At 46.6% G+C, this 17,709-nt stretch overlaps 2 protein-coding genes, 1 long non-coding RNA gene and 1 pseudogene across 7 annotated transcripts in view; 3 read left to right on the top strand and 1 right to left on the bottom strand.

Annotated features, from left to right (window-relative positions):
- Positions 1 to 17,476, top strand: part of Kiaa1549 (KIAA1549 homolog) — a 127,669-nt gene extending 110,193 nt beyond the window's left edge. For 2 of the 5 annotated variants that reach the window (XM_231616.10, XM_063286937.1), the window contains exons 16-20: positions 2,010 to 2,327; positions 5,309 to 5,355; positions 7,742 to 7,902; positions 10,052 to 10,197; positions 12,053 to 17,476. In XM_231616.10, the coding sequence (XP_231616.5) occupies positions 2,010 to 2,327; positions 5,309 to 5,355; positions 7,742 to 7,902; positions 10,052 to 10,197; positions 12,053 to 12,307 (927 nt within the window). In that variant the 3' untranslated portion in view covers positions 12,308 to 17,476. The remainder of the gene's footprint in view (positions 1 to 2,009; positions 2,328 to 5,308; positions 5,356 to 7,741; positions 7,903 to 10,051; positions 10,198 to 12,052) is intronic. The other 3 variants (XM_063286936.1, XM_063286933.1, XM_063286934.1) reach the window with 3 other exon arrangements.
- Positions 1 to 17,709, top strand: part of Hmgb1-ps18 (high-mobility group box 1, pseudogene 18) — a 600,236-nt pseudogene that overhangs the window by 233,966 nt on the left and 348,561 nt on the right.
- Positions 1,494 to 8,097, bottom strand: LOC134486756 (uncharacterized). Its single transcript, XR_010066140.1, has 3 exons — positions 8,064 to 8,097; positions 2,383 to 2,579; positions 1,494 to 1,857 (listed from the first exon to the last, which is right to left on the bottom strand). It is a non-coding gene; the product is annotated as an uncharacterized LOC134486756 (long non-coding RNA).
- The window catches only part of Atp6v0a4 (ATPase H+ transporting V0 subunit a4), an 81,948-nt gene continuing 80,257 nt past the window's right edge, over positions 16,019 to 17,709 (top strand). Inside the window, exon 1 of the mRNA NM_001415838.1 lies at positions 16,019 to 16,280. The gene's annotated coding sequence lies outside the window, so the exon portion shown is untranslated. The remainder of the gene's footprint in view (positions 16,281 to 17,709) is intronic.

Below are 17,709 nucleotides of genomic sequence, written 5' to 3'. Positions count from 1 at the left end.
TCAGGGCACATCCAGCCTGCGGCTGCTTTGGTTAACGATTGGCCTTTCTGTAAGATGGCCACGCCTTTGTTTGCTTGCTGTCTTTGGCTGCTTTTTGAGTTGCTTTGTGACAGACTTTTATGACTTGCAGAACCTAAAATATTTATCGTCTGGCTCTTCACTGAACGTTTCTGTTGGCTCCAGGCCTTCGGGTGCCCATCCACAGTCCCAGCTGCTTGAGAGGTGGTGGCCTGAGCCCAGGAAATTGGAGGTAGAGAGAGAGGCCCTGTCTCCTTAAAACAACATCAGCAACAAAGAGCTACAAGGTTGTTGACCCCTTACTGTCATTTAGTGTGCAAACCAGATGCTTCTGGAAGAGAAAGGAAGGTCCATTAATGATTAAACCAGGGCAGCAGGCACGCATCTAAACCAGGATGTGAGGTCAGTCTCCTAAGAGCCCACTAAGGACTTTAAAACAGCCACTTGCAGGGCATGACCTGCAGCATAGTGTGTATGTCTGAAGAATGCCAGGATCAGGAGTCTGTTCTAAAATGCTGTCCTCTGGGCATGACCATTGCCATTGGAGATCAGAGCAGCTGTGTTTATCCTGGGCATCTCAGGAGGAGGCCCAGGAAACTCAAGGCTCCTCTTCGGATTACTCATTGCCAGGACGAACATTTTCCTGCTTGCATAGCTGTCTGTCGGTTGCCCATGCCCCTTTAAGTCTCACTTCCATAAGGAAGTCCAAGTTGAACTTGGCTCACCAAGCTACACTTGAGTAGGATTGGCTGGGGTGTTGGTACCCTATCTGGGTTGTTGTCCATGTCTGGATGAATCAGTCCTGAAGCAGAATGGGATCAGCAGACCTGAATTCAAGAGAGTAGAATTTAATTTCCAACCCAAGCTTCCTTAGGAAACTTAACTCCATGGGCGTTCATTTGTTGAGTTCTGTCCCCATGTGAAGCACTACGCCAGGTGGTGGGATGTGGGAAAGGGGACTCTTGACTTTCAGATTCTCAAGAGGCAGCAAGGAGACGGAGGCCTGGGAAGTTCTGACCTGTGGCTCTCTGGTGGTTTTCTGGTGGGATTCTTGTGCCAATGGGAACCCAAAGGAACTGTCCTTCCTTCCCAGCCTCAGAACCTGTCTGTCCTGCTCCCAAAATTAAACTGTCTCTTCTTTAAAGTGTGGCCAGGAAGGATGCGATGGGAGGGGCCTAGAGTGTAGGTGAACACCACATGCTGGTGTGCTCGGTGCACATGTGCACACACACAGGGTTTAAAATAAAGTAAATCTTTAGCTGGGCATGGTGCTGTATGCCTTTAATTCAGGCACTGACTATAGAGACAGGGGGATTGCCGTGTGTTCAAGGCCAGCTTGATCTGCATAGGAAGTTCCAGGCCAGCCAGGACTCTGTAGAGCCACCCTGATTCAGTAAATGAAATGAAAAAGAAGAAAGATTAGGAAAAAATATACCGCCTTGTTTCTCTGATTTTTATCTAACAGGAGGACAGGACATTCAACTTCTCTTAATTACTCTATCTTTATTTTAGAGACGTAGTTTCTGAATATTTGTTAGTATTTACTATTGTTAGCAGTTCTTAAAGGGGTACTGAATTATTTCTACACATACATGGTGTTTTCTTACTGTCAATAGTCTTCTCCGCCTTTTGGTGTTTACACCGGTGGGAAGTTGACTGGATCTCTTTAGTGTGTGCACCTTGAAGTCTGATTTGTGACTGCTTGGGCTGTCTCAGTGAAGATGTCCGCCCCCGGGTCTGAAATCTGTTTTACAGTTGAGCTTTACAGAAAACAAGTTGTTGAATATTCTCATTTGGTTTTTCTCAGTTGAAGTCCTTGCCCTGTACAAAACGTGATGCCTGTTAAGAGAGATGATTTTTAATTCTTACGACAAACTCTTTCCCACAAAGTAGGACCGTTTTTAAGTCCCACTTCACCCCAGAATTTTGCTTCATGCTTTACCCCGCCCCCTTGGAAGCACACGTTATTCTCCCCCTTGCTTCTCACACAGTCTGATCCTGACCTCCCAGCTGATGTCCAGACGCCCTCCTCTGCAGAGCTGGGCAGGTACCCCGGCCTGCCCTTCTCAGCCTCTCAGTACATCCCACCTCAGCCGTCCATCGAGGAGGCACGTCAGACCATGCACTCTCTCCTGGATGACGCCTTCGCCCTTGTGGCTCCCAGCAGCCAGCCCACCAATGCTATGGGAGTGGGTACTGGGGTGCCTGCCAGCCTGCCTGTGAATAGCACCCCTTCCAGGGAAGAGAGGCGAGCCACGCAGTGGGGGTCCTTCTACAGTCCTGCTCAGACGGCCAACAACCCTTGCAGCGTGAGTACTGGCCTCCTGAAATTTTCTGCTGGGCAAAGTGCTTGACTTGTGTTACCTCACTGTCACTTAAAGGCTCCCTGTGAGACCTTGGCTGCATTTCATGAGACCTGAAGCTTGCTTGGTAGGTCTCAGCTTTTATCTTCTACTACAGTGGATTCTTAGTGTTGGAAGCAGCCTTTCGTGTAGCTCTGATATTTGAGGAGGATGCAGTTGGTGTTCAAGGAAATCTCTTCCCAGCTCCCTCGCAGGGTCCTGAAGGGGAGATAGGTCATCAGGGCATGTTCTCATTGATTTCTGTAAATGGATCGAATTGTTTAACTTGTTCTTGGACCACCTAATCCTGGAGATGTTCCCATGGCACTAGTCCAAGCCCAGATAGGGACAAGCGTTTGCAAATATCAGCTTCCCGTCCTGCCTTTTGCTGAGGTGCGTGGGCCTTTCTTTAAAGCTTATCAATCGTTTTATCATTAATATTTGTTAGCATAGAAAGTAGTGGATTTCAGGCTGGACAGTGGTGGCACATACCTTTAATTCCAGCACTCAGGAGGCAGAAGTAGGTGGACCTCTGTGAGTTCAAGGCCAGCCTGGTCTACAGAATTAGTTCCAGGACAGCCAGGGCTACACAGAGAAACCCTGTCTCAGAAAACAAAACCGATCTGTCTTTGCATCAATGTTGTGTTATATAAACAAACCATCCTGGATAACTCAATATAATGTAACAAACAAAACAACAGACTTCCTTGTTCATAGACTTTAGCTGCAAACTGGGCATGTAAGTGGTAAATCAGTCAACTTCATTAAAATAAGCTTTGCTACGAGATGGGCTTATTGTTCAATGCCACCCTGACAACTCCACACATCTTGTTATTACAAACGTGACATTTTAACTGTGCTCTAAACTAGTTGAGTCACCTATTGCAAGGTTAAAGAAAATAATCTAAAAGAAAGGGTCTCTTGTAGCCCAGCTGGCCCAGAGCATGTTCTGTTGCACAGATGGCCTTGAACTTCTGATCCCCTGCCTCTACCTCGAATGCAGGGGTTGCAGGTCTCTGTCCCCAGCCTTGTTTCACAAGGGGTTTCTGGGGAATTGCTGGGGAGCCTTGCTAGGGGAAGCTACATCCTCAGCCCAAGGTGAGGACAAGTTTTTAGACAAGAGATAAAGGACAGTAATTTTAGAAGGAGAAAACAAACAAACAAACAAAACAAACAGAAACAATCGTGATTAAAAAATGCAAAAGTTAGCCAGGTGGTTGTCCACACCTTTAATCCGAGCACTTGAGAAGCAGAGGCAAATGGATCTCTGTGAGTTCGAGGTCAGCCTGGTCTACAGAGTGAGTTTTAGGACAACCAGGTCTGCACAGAGAAACCTGTCTTGGAGCGGGGGAAGGGGAGAAAGAAAAGGAAGGAAGGAAAGAAAGGGAAGGAAAGAAGGATAGAGGGAGGGAAGGAAGGAAGGAAGAAAGAAAGGAAAAAAGAAAGAAAGACAGACAGACGAACACTTTGAGAATTGCTTTCATTGTATTGCCAGGAATTGTGCTCAGGTCGTTCTTGTGCGGAGCAAATAGTCTGCCACTGGACTACATTCCTAGCCCAAACTGCTTTGGATCTGTTTTACTTTGTTTTGTTTGAAAAACAGAAAACCCAAAAACAAACATGGTGGTGGGCATTAGATACAGGCTCCTGTTCATGCTAGGCGTGTAAATACTCTTTAATACTGTCCCCATCCAGGCCGACTCTTAGTAAGTTAATGATACACTGACTATATGGATCAGTCATTCATTTGTTAAATTTTTACCCAGAAGCCTTTCTTCTCCATGGAAAGCCTTTGTATCATAGCAACTTTATTCACCCAGTTTTAAAATTTTAATTTTAAAAATCAGCTTCAGTAGCACACAGAAAAATCCCAAGACTTGACGGATGAGATTACGTGGAAGTGAAAAGTTTAGGCACAGTAAGGCAAACACTCATCAATCATGTGAAGAATAGATTTAGGAGATGGGAGACAATCTTTGTCAACTATTCCTGGAGGCTCGCAACTGTCTGTAACTCCAATGCCTTCTGGCCCCTGCTGACCCTGCACCCATGTGCTCCATAGAGGTACATACAGGCAGGATACCCTTATGCATGGAGTTAAAAAGAATTGTAAGTAATTAATTGAAAAACTCACATCGACATTTGCCATTGGAGAGCCCCAGTAGCATTCCAAGTTTTAATAAGAAAACAGTTCTTTCTGGGCAATATGGTGCTTGCCTTTAATTTCAGGACTTGGGAAGCAGAGGCAAGTGATTTCTGTGAATTCCAAGCCAACCTGGTTTACATAATGAGTTCCAGGACAGCCATGGCTATGTAGAGACACCCTATCTCAAAACAAAACAAAACTGACAACAAGCAAAACAAATAAAACAAAAACAGTTCTTGCTAGCATTGTAGCACATTCTCTTAATCCCAGCACTCAGAGGCAGAGGCAGGTAGATCTCTTGAGTGTAGGACTAGCCTGTTCTACCTAAGGTCCTAGCTAGCTAAGGCAATATAGTGAAACACTCCTCAGTAACAATAATCGTACTATTCCTGTAAGTTGACCCTAAAGGCCTAAGTTTGATATTATCTTTTCCTTCCTTCCTTCCTTCCTTCCTTCCTTCCTTCCTTCCTTCCTTCCTTCCTTCCTTCCTTCCCCCTCCTACCTTCCCTCCTTCCCTCCCTCCCTCCCTTCCTTCCTTTCTCTGTTCCTCCCTTCCTCTCTCCCTCCCTTCCTCCTTCCCTCCCTTCCTTTCTAGTTTTTTTAAGATAGGGTTTCTCGTGTAGCCCTGTCTATGCTGGAACTAGCTCTGTAGACCAGGCTAGCCTCAAACTTGCAGAGATCTGTCTGCCTCTGCCTTCCAAGTGCTGGGACTAAAGACATTTACAACCACACCTGGCTTGATATTGTCATTTTCAAATAAGAATTACACATTTATCTTTGTGTTCTTTTGAATTTTGCCTAGAGATACGAAGACTACGGGATGACTCCCCCATCGGGCCCATTGCCAAGGTAAGGTTTCCAGAAGGAATGCCATCATGGCTTTCTCCTGGAGGCTACTGTTTTTATTTTACAGACTCAGTTTTCAGTTAATATGAACAGTTAGCACATTGGATTGTGGATTTTCTTGATCTAACCAGATAGACAGACACACAGACAGACAGACAGACAGACAGACAGACACACACACACACACACACACACACACACACACACACGTGTAGACAAAAAGTCATATACACAAAATTAAATAAATCTAAACAGAAAAAAAATGTAATTGGGTAGTAACAGTCTTGTCCAGGAAGGAGAATTCTGTCTTGCCTACTCAAGTGAAAATTATGTATTTGTTAAGTTTTGCCTCCTGCAGTTGTGAACTTGACAATGCCCTAGCCCCTACAGGCTTTTCTGAACGGCCTCAGTGGGTTCTCTTACTGTTACGTGTGCCTACGTCTGTAGATTCGTCATAGTTTGCATTTTCCAAAGGACAGTGTCACCAGACAGAGACGTGGGTTTTAATGGAGTAGAGTGTAGAAACTCCTTCAGAGTCCTGTGTCAGACTCCACCTCCAGTTTCAGTGTGGTATCAAACAGTATGAAATGCTGACCTGAGTATTTCCTAGAAAGATCTTAGCATCCCCTCCACCCTAAGAACACACTCTGTGAGGGCAGAGCCTGCTCCTGGAGTAACACATATCAGCTGACTGGATGTAAGATGCATGAAAAACTGCTGTTTGGGGGGGATTTAAAAATTTTTTTTTCTTTTTTTCGGAGCTGGGGACCGAACCCAGGGCTACCACTGAACTAAATCCCCAACCCCTAAAAATGATTCATTTTAAAATGATTTATTTATTTTTATTTGACGTGCATTGGTGTTTGCTTGCATGCATGTCCATGTGAGGGTGTCGGGTCTCCTGGAAGAAGAGTTACAGGCAGGTGCAAGCTGACATGTGGTTGCTGGGAATTGAACCCAGGACCTCTGGAAGAGCAGCCAGTGCTCTTAACCGCTGAGCCATCTCTTCACCCCTCTTCAGTTTTTTGTTTTGTTTTGTTTAGTGGCGTGTGCAGAATGTCTCCAGTTTTATTAAAACGATGGCAGAATCTGTAAAAGCTGCCTGTCACATTGCTGTTACTGGCCTTTTAAAAACAAAGCAAAGCAGGCTCTATCCCTAGCGGTCCTGCCTCGAACTCACAGACATCCACCTGCCTCTGCCTCCCAAGTGCCTCCCTATTACTGGTCTTTTATATATGACCAGTAAATAAATAAATGAATATATATGTCTACATTTGCATCTATATAACTTGAAGTTTTGGAAACTTTAATGCGCTGTCAACTTTAAAAAGAAAGTTACCCCAGTCTACCATGCTGACTTAACATTGTACAAAAACCAACATTTATATTGGTTAAAAAGTTAAATTTATGTTCTCCACTTTGTACAGGGGTAATATGCTGTATTAAATATGTAAGGTAAGATAAGAATGTATAGGTTTGACAAAGAGACCAATAGCATGTTCTCTAGATAATGAAAAACTGTGTGAGAATCGAGATGTCCTCTGTCAGGGGCATTTGAACCAAATCTAAAGTGCTACTCACTAATTTGGAGGTGATTGGAGATGGTAGTTTACTTCATGAGGACTGATACTCTAGATTTAATAGGTTAGTAGTTTTAATAGATGTCTAAAGTGTTTTTGAGTGGTCTTAGTTTTAACTCATAATAGAGCTAGTTTATATTGAAGGATAGAGTGCCCCGCATAAACAAAAGGTCTTAGGAGCCCTTGATAATGTTTTATTCTAAGTTTAAAGGGCTTCAGAACTTTAAAAGTTTGAGGACACTTTCTTGGACTGGTTTTCAGTCTTGTTGGACAAGTGAGATTGTAGAGTTTTTCTTTTGAAAACGAAAACCCAAAAGTAAATATCCAACAACCATGTCTGGGTTGTATCTTTCTGGGGTGCAAAGTGGGCAGCCAGTCTGAAAAGTGAGGCTCTACCACATGCTTCCCCCCCTTTCCTCCCCTTTCCTCTCCCCTCCTCTTCCCTCCCCTTCCCTCCCCTGTCTCCTCTCTCCTTCCTTCCCCTCTTCTCCCCTTCTCCCCTTCCCTCCCCCTCCCCTTCCCTGTCTCCTCTCTCCTTCCTTCCCCTCTTCTCCCCTTCTCCCCTTCCCTCCCCCTCCCTCTCTCACCCCCCCTCCTTTCTTCTCATGGCAGTCTTTCAGACTTAGCAGTGAGGTAGGGCCCTGAACAAACAGGAAAGTTGTACCCCTTAGGCAGCCAGAGAATGTCCTATATTCCTGGGAAGAAGATCGATAATGACTTGAAGCTGATTTAATCCACGTAGAGGGGAGTAGCCTAATAAAATCCCAGAGCCAGGGTAAGGGGTTTTGATGTGTGCTGTGCTCTCCCAGCAGGCCTAGCTTTGGCCCAGGGTTGCTGCCGTCTTCAGAGTTGGTCCCCCCTGAACCCCCACAGCCACAGTCATCATCTGACACTCCATATGCTGCCCGAGGGATCTACTCAGAGGAGATGCCCTCAGTGGCCCGGCCTCGGCCTGTTGGGGGCACCACAGGTGGGTACTGAGATTGAGTTTGCATTTCTGGGGGCCGGGGCCCCTGCTTTAGTAGTCAGGGCGAGGGGTGAGCAGGGAAAGGCACTCTCCCGCCAAGCCAAGCTGGTGTAGCTGCCCCACTAGCTTCTGGCCAGTTCCCTTGTCTTTACCTCCCATCTTACCTTAAGCTGGGATTACAGATGTGTGCGGGCCCCATCCTGCTTTTTAAATAGATTCTGGGAATCAAGCTCATGCCAAGGGCCTTCACCCGCTGAGTCATTTCCGCTGCCCTACAGCTGTGTCTTGGCAGGGAAGGCTAAGTGGCAGGAGTGTGCAGCAGCTGGTACACCGTTAGGAAGCAGAATCATAATAGTGTAAAGCTTTTGAGATCCATGTGGAAGTAGAACTCATGGGCCTTTGGTTTTGAACAATTTTTTTTTCTTGGAATACACAGTCTCTCTGCTCCCAAATCCAAAATGCTGAGCGAAACCCAACATGGTGTCAAGACATTAAGCACATCATTATTCAGAACAGGAAGAAGAGGAAACAGAAAACTACCTCCTTAGATATCCAGCGAGTTAGCTGCACAGCTATTGTTATTTAATTAACTAATTAATTAACTAATTAGACAGGGTGCCTTTGTGTAGCCTTGGCTCTCTGGGAACTATCTCTGTAGACCAGGCTGGTCTCACAAGGATCTGCCTGCCTCTGCCTCCTGAGTGCTGAATTAGAACTGTGTGCCACCACATCCACGTGCAGCTATTTAAAACAGAGACCAAGAAAGGCACGAAGTGATTTAAGATCCTACAAATCTGGTGTCAGATCCACTTTATACCTTCTGTTCCTTGAAATAACCCTCTGAGGTGACTGGAGCTCTGAGGAACTGATGTCCAGCAGGGGCAGGAGCCAGCGCCTGGAGGACACATGGCTTGTCAGCGGCTGGAGATCTGCCAGGCTCTGAGTCAGCTAGAAGCCTCCCCTGTTTTGTTAAGGGATCAAAGCGGGATTCCGAGTCAGGCCTACAGTATGATTTCAGCCACTGTGTGGTTTAACACAAAAGCTATGCTTTAATCCCGTCCTGGGCTACATCTGTAACCCTTCAGAAGATAAGCTCAGCCTGTGTCTGTGGAGTGGACAGCACTAATGTGAATAGGTGGTTTTCACGCTGCCAAGTCCATCCAGTTACAGACCAGGGCTCACGTGGGATCTGAGGCCCAGACTTTCTTTTCCTGACCACCAGTTATTGCCCTATGTCCAGATATAACCACTGAAGACTTCCCTTTTAAAATGTAGTCTGTTGGCTAAGGGTACCTGGACAGCACAGGAATGGGGAGGCCACATTACCCCAAGGACCCTCAGAGAGCTTCTGTGCCATGGCTAGATTGGATGATCCTGGCAGTGGTTAGGATTATACACTGTATTTCAAGGCTCAGAGATTGGGTTTGAAGAGTTGGGATGTAGCTCACTGGTAGAGCGCCTGCCTGACCAATAGAAGATAGGTTCAGTCCTTAGCACCACCGAATTCTAAAACAGAGAAAGACCCTTTCTTTTCCTCCTTGATTGCAGTGTGGAGTACTTCCACATGCCAAATGCGGACACAAACACTCAGCTTTTGGAGTCACACCCAAGCTAATGTCTGGGTGTGGAGAACTAGCCCCAAGGATGATGGCTTTGCCTTCACTGCCTCTTGCCTATAAGCTAGTGAGTGGGGTTACTTGGGTTGTGGCCGCTATGGAAATATATACCTTATTAAACATTCTGAATTTAAATAATTTTTAATTGCTTTGTAAGGGAAAAAAAAGCACATCCTATATTCAGGTCCTTGAGAATCTCAGAGCTGTAAGCAAGAAAGCACTAGACCTTAGCCTCTTTACAGCCTTAAAACGTTTTTCCCCTTTCAAGGCACCTTCTGTGATCCCTGATCCCAGACATCTGATGCCAATAGGAAGTTAGGAGCCTTGCACAGCATCGTGTTGAGAGGAAATGAAAGCAGTTCTCCAACCTGCTTTCTTAGGAAATGCCGCGTCTGGAGATGTTCGACATCAGCACTGAGATTGAAAAACCACGTGCTCAGAGGAGCCGTGGTCAGAGCTGAAGGCTTCCTCCTCGGGAGCCTCCCTGTGTATGTCCTGCAGATGCTGACTGGGTCTCTGCTGTGTGCTCCTTTCAGGCTCCCAGATCCAGCATCTGACACAGGTGGGAATTGCAAGCAGAATTGGGGCCCAGCCAGTGGAAATTCCTCCCGGCAGAGGCAGCCAGTATGGGGGACCAGGCTGGCCGGTATACGGGGAGGAAGAGGCAGGACGAAGAGAAGCCGTGAGTATCTGGGGCTTGGGCCGGCAGCTAGAACTGGCACACAGTCAGCCCGTGTAGCTGCTTCTGCTTGACACTCCTTAAAAGTTGTGCTAAGCACAACTTCCAGCCCCCACTCCTTGCCTTGGCTTGGTTGTACTTGCAGCTTGGTAAACTCCCTTCCACATTTGGGATGAATGACTATGATTGATGAGTCAGGTTTCAGGCTTCAAGTCATGGATCTAAATACAATCCAGACTACTTCTTTGGTGTGGCCACTGTAGCTGTTCGGGACCTACTTTTTCTGTATCTCACTGGCTGGCTGATGAGACTCCTACCTTGACCACTACCCGGTGATGGTTTTGTGATAAATACATGACTTGGGGCATTTCAAGACATCCATTGTCCTTTGAGCTTCTAGTTACTTAACATGAGCTTGAGAGATTGTTCAGAGTTAAGAGCCCTTGCTGTTCAATCATGAGGACCAGCGTTTGAATCCCAGAACCCATGTCCAGTGGCTCGGAAGTACCAGTGACTCCAGGTCCAGTGGATCTGACGCCCTCTACTGGCTTCAGTGGGAACTCACCTACACACATACAGGCATGCACGCAGTAGTGCACACACACGCACAAACACAAAAGAAAATAATTTTTCTTGAAACAAACAACTTTTTATCTCGGGGTATAAACTAATGGATTTTGAGAATGCAAACCCAAAAGTGCCTTTTTAAAAATCCCATTGTGCCAACTTTCATTTCAGCTCTCGTCACCTTCTTGGTGGCCACACTAAATTCCTCACACAGTCAGAAAATTTTCCTTAACAGAAAGAAACGTAACTCCCAGCGAATGACTGAGCTCTAGACTGCAGTCTCAGGTGTTCGCTTGAGTGTGTGACAGTTCTCTGTTGTTAATGTGCTCATCTTCGTCTCATGAAGTACTGGAGGTGTTCTGCTGAACTCAGCCGTAGTCACAGGGAAGAATTTCTTCCACTGTGTGGGGCAGGGGAATGTAGGAATGGTTGGCGCTGGGAGGCCAAGTGTGCCTGGCATTTAGAAGGCCGACTTAGTCACACTGATTCAGCCCTCACCCATAACGTAGTGCTGGGACCTGTAGTTTAGCATACTGACTTGCACACACTGATTTTGTTTACTGACCAGTAAGGAAAATGTAATCAATCTTGCCAAAACAATGCCAAATCAGGGCTGGAGAGGTGGCTCAGTGGTTAAGAGCACTGACTGCTCTTCCAGAGGTCCTGAGTTCAATTCCCAGCAACCACATGGTGGCTCACAACCATCTGTAATGGGACAGCTACAGTGTACTTATATATAATAAATCTTAAAAAAATATGATTTAAAAAAAACAATGCCAAATCAATTCAAAGCCTGCCAATTTTAGAACTAATATCTTCTAGTAAAAATAGCCTACTTTCTAAAACGGCACTAAAAGGTGTGTGCTAGATAACAGTTGGAGAAGGTGGACTGAGGCTGGGTGCGGAAGGGCTTGACTGTGACCCCAGCAGTTCTAAGGATAAGGCCCCAGTGTGTTCTTATGCACACCCTCTGGGCACCAGAACGGACACTCGGGTTCTCATCTTGGCTTTGGCCAGTGCTTCCTTAGCTGCCCCAACTCTGGGACGCCATGGGTGTCCCCTAATCTATCCTCTCCAGCTCCCAGCTCTCTCCGTTCTGCCATGAACCAGAAGACCTGGAGCAGCTCCCCACTGCTCCCACTCACTCTCCACCCAGCACACACAGATTCGGGTGACAGGGACCACGGCTGGAGAACTGAGAGAGTGGGTGGGAGATGGCCTTCCCAGTGTTAATTAGCGTTTTCTCCTCTTCTCACGTGGGAAGTGTAATGACCTTTACTGTGTCTTTCAGACCCACATGCTTGGACATCAAGAGTATTCTTCTTCACCGCTGTTTCAGGTGCCAAGGACTTCGGGCAGGGAGCCCTCAGCCCCTCCCGGGAACCTTGCCCACCGAGGGCTGCAGGGCCCTGGGCTGGGTTACCCCACCAGCTCCACAGAGGACCTCCAGCCCGGCCACTCCTCAGCCTCCCTCATCAAAGCGATCCGAGAGGAGCTCCTGCGGCTCTCTCAGAAACAGGGCTCAGTACAGAACTTCCACAGCTGATCAGCCTCCCTTGCAGGTTTGCCAAGCATCTGCTTCCCGTGGAAGCAAGACCAAAAGGAAATCAACTGAGTGGGTGTTTGTAAGAGTCGGAAGAAGCACGTCCGGGCGAGCTGCCCGGGGAAAGGGAACAAGTTGCAATGTGAGAAGATGCCATAAAGCCACATGGACAACTCGTGGTACTTTTACTGGGTTGGCAATTTGATGACCACTTTGGTTCAGTCAAAATGTGTGTACTTTGGGCCAAAAGCCAGCACTTATACACACACACACACACACACACACACACACACACACACACACACACACACACGGAAAACCAAAACATAAACCTAAGCTAACAAAATGTAAGCTAGTCTCCTCTTTCTAAGGCGGAAAATTAAACCCTATAAGTGGATAGGGGAGCGGGGGACAGCATTTCCCCGGGAATCTGACTGGTCCGTACAACACACCCACTACTGTTTCCTGAGAAGAGAGATCTCAAGATATTTTAGTAACAGCTTGAGCCCTCTTTTCCTCCGTAGGAACTCACGTTGATAGTGATATTAACAGCAAGACATACTGAGACTTTTTAGAAATCTAAGAGCTACTGGCGGGAACCTAATGATAGGTTGTGGAGCCTGGTCATTTCCCACAAAGCCATCGCCTGCGTTCTTTCTCCTTCTGGTGCTACAGCTCTGAGGGTCTTAACCGTTCTGTCTGAAATACAACTGTGGCTTTCGCAGTAGAAGAATATGTTGGTGGTTTCGTTGTGTCGGGGGTCTGGGGGAAGAGAATGAGACAGCTGCACTTGGGAGGGGAAGCTTCATGTTTATTTGGTTATTCACAATACATATCAGAGTTTGGGTTTTCAGCCTTAGTTGTATTTGCTGTTTATTTGTTGGGCTCACCCAGCTCTTGGCACCATAGCAGAGCATCTCGGCGAGGTCCGTCCTACAGGATGAGGCCGTTGGGATGTCCTAACCCAGGTCCTTGTATTTCACTGACAGTTTGTTCACAGAATATGTTTGAATGTCTTATGGAAGCAGATGTCATTACCAGTGATTCTTAGGACCACCCGATTGTCACGAATCTGCCCATGGTAATCAGGTTCCCCGAGTTCTGGACTGGAAGTAGAACTAAGTCCCTTTCAGCCTCTATAATGACTGAAGAAATACAGGGTTTTGAAACCATGAAGGAAATGAGAGTTTCCCCCATTCCTGGTTTTGCTATTATTTCTTTGTCTGAAGTCTGTCTTACTCACTTTGGGCCAGAGAGAGGTTACCTCTCAGTGCGATTCTGATGTCACATTTCTCAGCCTCTGACATGACATTCTGTATCCTGGTGCCTGAAAGAAACTCTGGGAAGTTGCACACTCACAGGGAGTCATACATGAACCTCTTTACCAGATGAATGAATACTTTTGATTGAGCAGCAGATAATGGGGCAGAGTTTGTGAGGCTCAGCCTAATCAAAACCTGTGTGCCTACAGGTTTCAAGAAAATGGAAACAGCTAGAACAAAGTCCCCAGACTGGAGTTACTGGTTCTAGAATTGTTTCTGCCCTTCTCAGTCAGTCTTGGGACACAGGGACATCTGTTTCCGGAAACTGGTGCAGCCAGTGTTTATCTGCACACACAGAAGGCACGCAGGGGAGGACCCACTGTTCTTTGTCAGGTAGCCTGCCAGCACTCTGACAGAAAGGAAGAGGAGACCCCAGTGCTGGGGTTATTTATTAATCTTGATTTAATGTGTACTCTTCCTAAGCTAGAAGACCCTCTTTCCAGACTACTCAAACCAAGTCCCAAATACCCAGGCAGAGTTTTAGTATGACATCATGTGATAAGTTCAAATCAACCCACAGAATAAATGGCCCTTTCTCACCCAATGTCATGAATGTTTTGGACATAGAGCGTCCAGAAACTGACCACCTCCTTTGTACAATGCCAAACGAGTCTCAGTGTCAGAGGATGTGACAAAAACTGCAATTTTGATGCCTTTGAGATTATAAAGGGATTCTACCTGTATTTTTATTCTCAGAACAGATATAACTTTAAACGAGTGTCACAACCAAAGGTGGGTTGTAGTTTGGCGTGCAGGCTCTGTGGGAGCCCCAGTGCACAGTTGTTGGTTATTTAAAGCACACTTAGTTTGCACTCATGTCCCCTAAAACAACCAGCACAGCAGGTCTACCATAGTTAAACTGCTGGGATACGCCATGTCCAGCAGGCGTCCAGTGGATCATCCAGTGTGCTCCCCTAACAGAGGTGGTCCTCAACATGTATAAATTATTAAAGCACTCCAAAATGAAAGTCAAGTTTAATGTCTGTCCTTTTCTTCTAATTTTAGAAGTTCTGTTGAGAAACACAAACTGCAAATTTGAGTCAGCATTTTGGGACAGAGTGCTTGGAGAAGTGCTTCTTTTTGCAGTCTCCTTTGTTGCTAAGTCCTCATGTTCGATTCCTTCTGTGTGTCATTCTTGTTATTAACAAGACCGTATTCTAACCGCCCCCCTCTTCCCCCCCACAACACCTCATAGGATCTCTGCTTCTAAAAATCAAGTGTGATCCTACTTGACAACTCTCGAGGAGGGAGCCTAAGTCACTGTGAAAATGTAAGATGTTATCTGTGTGGATGTTCTGCTGTGGTCTGTGCTGTGGTCTGCAAGTGTCTGGGTTCACCTGTAGGAAATCAGAACCAAACAGAAAGCCCAGGGTGACTCCTCCTGTTGCTGTTTTCGTTTCAAGCTTACCACTTCTTCTGTCTGCTTCAAAGTTTGCCTCTGAAGCATCATTTTTGCTCCGACTTTCTGACACTAGATTAGTCAGCAGACATGAAGAGTCCTGTCTTCCAAGAGATTTTAGAATCTAAGCTGGATAATACAGACAGGTATAAAAGATGGAAGCTATAGTTAAGCAAGATGGCTTAGATCCCCATAAAGTGCAAAAGGTAGAGGTGTGGTGGATATTCAGATGTCAAAGAAGTTACATGTTTAGGATCAATGAGACTTTAGGGGAGAAACCAACTGCAGAAGCCACTTTGATGTTACTCAAGCCAGCGATGATACAGCAATGGATAAGCCTCACAGTTGTCCCGAGAAAGGGTGTAGGAATTGGGTACTCTGTCCGAGTAAACTCCATCCTAAGAACAGGAAGTAGTGTTGGGAGGATTCCTGTCTAGTAACAAAACAAGCAGATGTCCAGGCTGGTGAAGATCTGCCTAGCAAGAGCCCCGGTGTAGGGAAAGGGAGGTCAGATACCAGGAACTGCTGATACTGCTCTAAAGTCAGTCAGTGGTGCTGAGCTGGGCCTTGCAGAGCTTAGCTTACAGCAGATCTTGATGGTCCTCTATGGTCTTTAGCAGGTCATGGATAAGTTACATCTTTAGCTACCCCTCCATGATTTCCTCCCGTTTTCATTTCATCTCAGAGCATGTGTTGATTTTGATGGCATGGGACTTTCAAGCAGTAGGGTTTTGCCAAGCCGAAGTTTCGAAGGCATGAGGCCAGTGACCCAAAGCACAGGTGCAAGTGTGCCTGGAAGGCTTCAGGCCCAAACCAGTAATTCCCTGCTTTCTTGTATACAGAGTGCTCACTGCCATTTCAGATCTTGGTGTGTGCTCCAGTAACCAAGCCAGTCCCCTGGACACTGGTCTGTGTTGGCAGGACTTCACGAGTTAATCATTCCTTAGGCCTCCCTTGGCCCTTTCATCCCAGATTCTTAGGTGGGAATCAGACACTTGGAAAGATGTTGGGTCAAGGTTCTGGGCGCAGGGCAGTGTGCTCCTGTCTTAATTCACACTAAGTTTGCCACTAGTGGAGTCCTCGCCATGTCATTTCTACCTCCAAAGTAAGTCATCAGAGTCTGCTCGTCCACATCTGGTCCAGGCGGGAGTACGAGGAAGTCCGCTTCTACACCCGTGCGCACAAACACGTCCGTGTGGGACAGTCCATTGAGCTTCGTCATTAGTCCAGCCTATTACAGACATTCCTGGAACAGGTGAGAGGGTTTCTATGGGCCTCTGTTGTAACATTCTCATGAAGTATATAGGCTTACACTCATCACCCAGTAAACAAGAATGGTGCACATTTCAGGTGGTTTATTTTGTGGGGGAGGAGGCTGAAGGGGGGGTGGTGATTGCGGTGTTTAAACTAGAATTCTTTTGTCCATGTTAAAAAAAGACTTGAAAACTGAACCATCACGGTGCAAAGTTAATTCATGCCTGTGCGTGTAACAGGACACTCAGCAATTATCTTAAGAGCACACAGCAGCATTGAAGTGTAGAAAAAGAATAGTAAATGCCTTTGGGAACATGAATCGGTTAAGAACCAGGCAGGACGGGGGTGGGGGTGGGGGGGACCAGAGAATGTCTGCATCTGATGTGCTCCTCCCAAGTTGGTGTCCCCCAGGGTAGGTCACGCTCCAGGCTCCCTGCTTTGCCTCCTCCTCCTCCTTCTGTGTTTCCCCGCTCCAGGGTCACTTTGGGGATTACTTAGAACACCATTGATGTCTTTTCTCATGCCCACCAGATAGCAAGTCCTCATGACCTGCCTCCCAAACGTGCCCTTACAGGGCTAAGTTAAAGCCAGGCGTTTAAAGTTCTGTGGCAGTGATAAGGAAAGAAACAGGAGGTTCCAGAGGAACCAGGGTTTCTGGTCATTAATTCAGTCATGCTGAGCACCAGGGTGTTGGTTCTGCAACAGTTAGAGAAAGGCTCTGGGTTTCTTCCCTCTCTGTACAGCTCTCTGTGGAGCAGAGAGGCACAGAGACAGGAGTAGGGTTTTCAGGAAAGCTTGCTCTACCAGGCTGCCCCGGGAAGCCGACTTGTCTCTGACTTGGTTGAGGTCGGGGTTCTGACTTTCTGCACCCTCGTGTTAGGTGATTTGTGTTAATGTATGAAACCGCAGAGCACGTTGGGCCACCTGTGGCATCAAGACTGCAACTTGACAATCACGGTTTGCTGATCTCAAACGGGCGCTGAAAACTCAGTCTGGGTGTGTGACTTAGCGATTGAGCCCGCCCTTCTGTTTGTCAGTTATGTTTCTACCCTTCAATTAGCTGCACTGTTTTCTAATGTGCTGTAGTTTGGATATAATTTATGCAAGTGTTTGGTTCCCACGTTTACAATTTTTACAACTTTCCTAGCGTTTTAAAATGGAAATGTCAATAAATGCTTCGAATCGCTGTCGAGGCGATCCTTTGTGGTCTATTCCTTTGTAACATTGTTGCTTTGTAGTTCATCGGTGGTGGTTACCTTTGCTGAGGTGACCTTTTGTTCTCTGGTTTTGAGTGCCTACTAAGAATACCTAGTGTGGTTTTCCAAGGGCTTCAGTACACAGCATTCCATTCTTGGGAGCCGGCTGAACTGTCCCCACTCGCACCGTGGTGCCACGCCCACTTACTGCTGCCCAGGGGCTCGGCTGATGCG

The sequence above is a fragment of the Rattus norvegicus genome, chromosome 4 (assembly GCF_036323735.1).
Source record: "Rattus norvegicus strain BN/NHsdMcwi chromosome 4, GRCr8, whole genome shotgun sequence".
NCBI classification, from domain to species: Eukaryota; Metazoa; Chordata; class Mammalia; order Rodentia; family Muridae; genus Rattus; species Rattus norvegicus.
The sequence above is the reverse complement of the archived record's forward strand: the minus strand, read 5'-3'. Positions and strand labels throughout refer to the sequence as shown.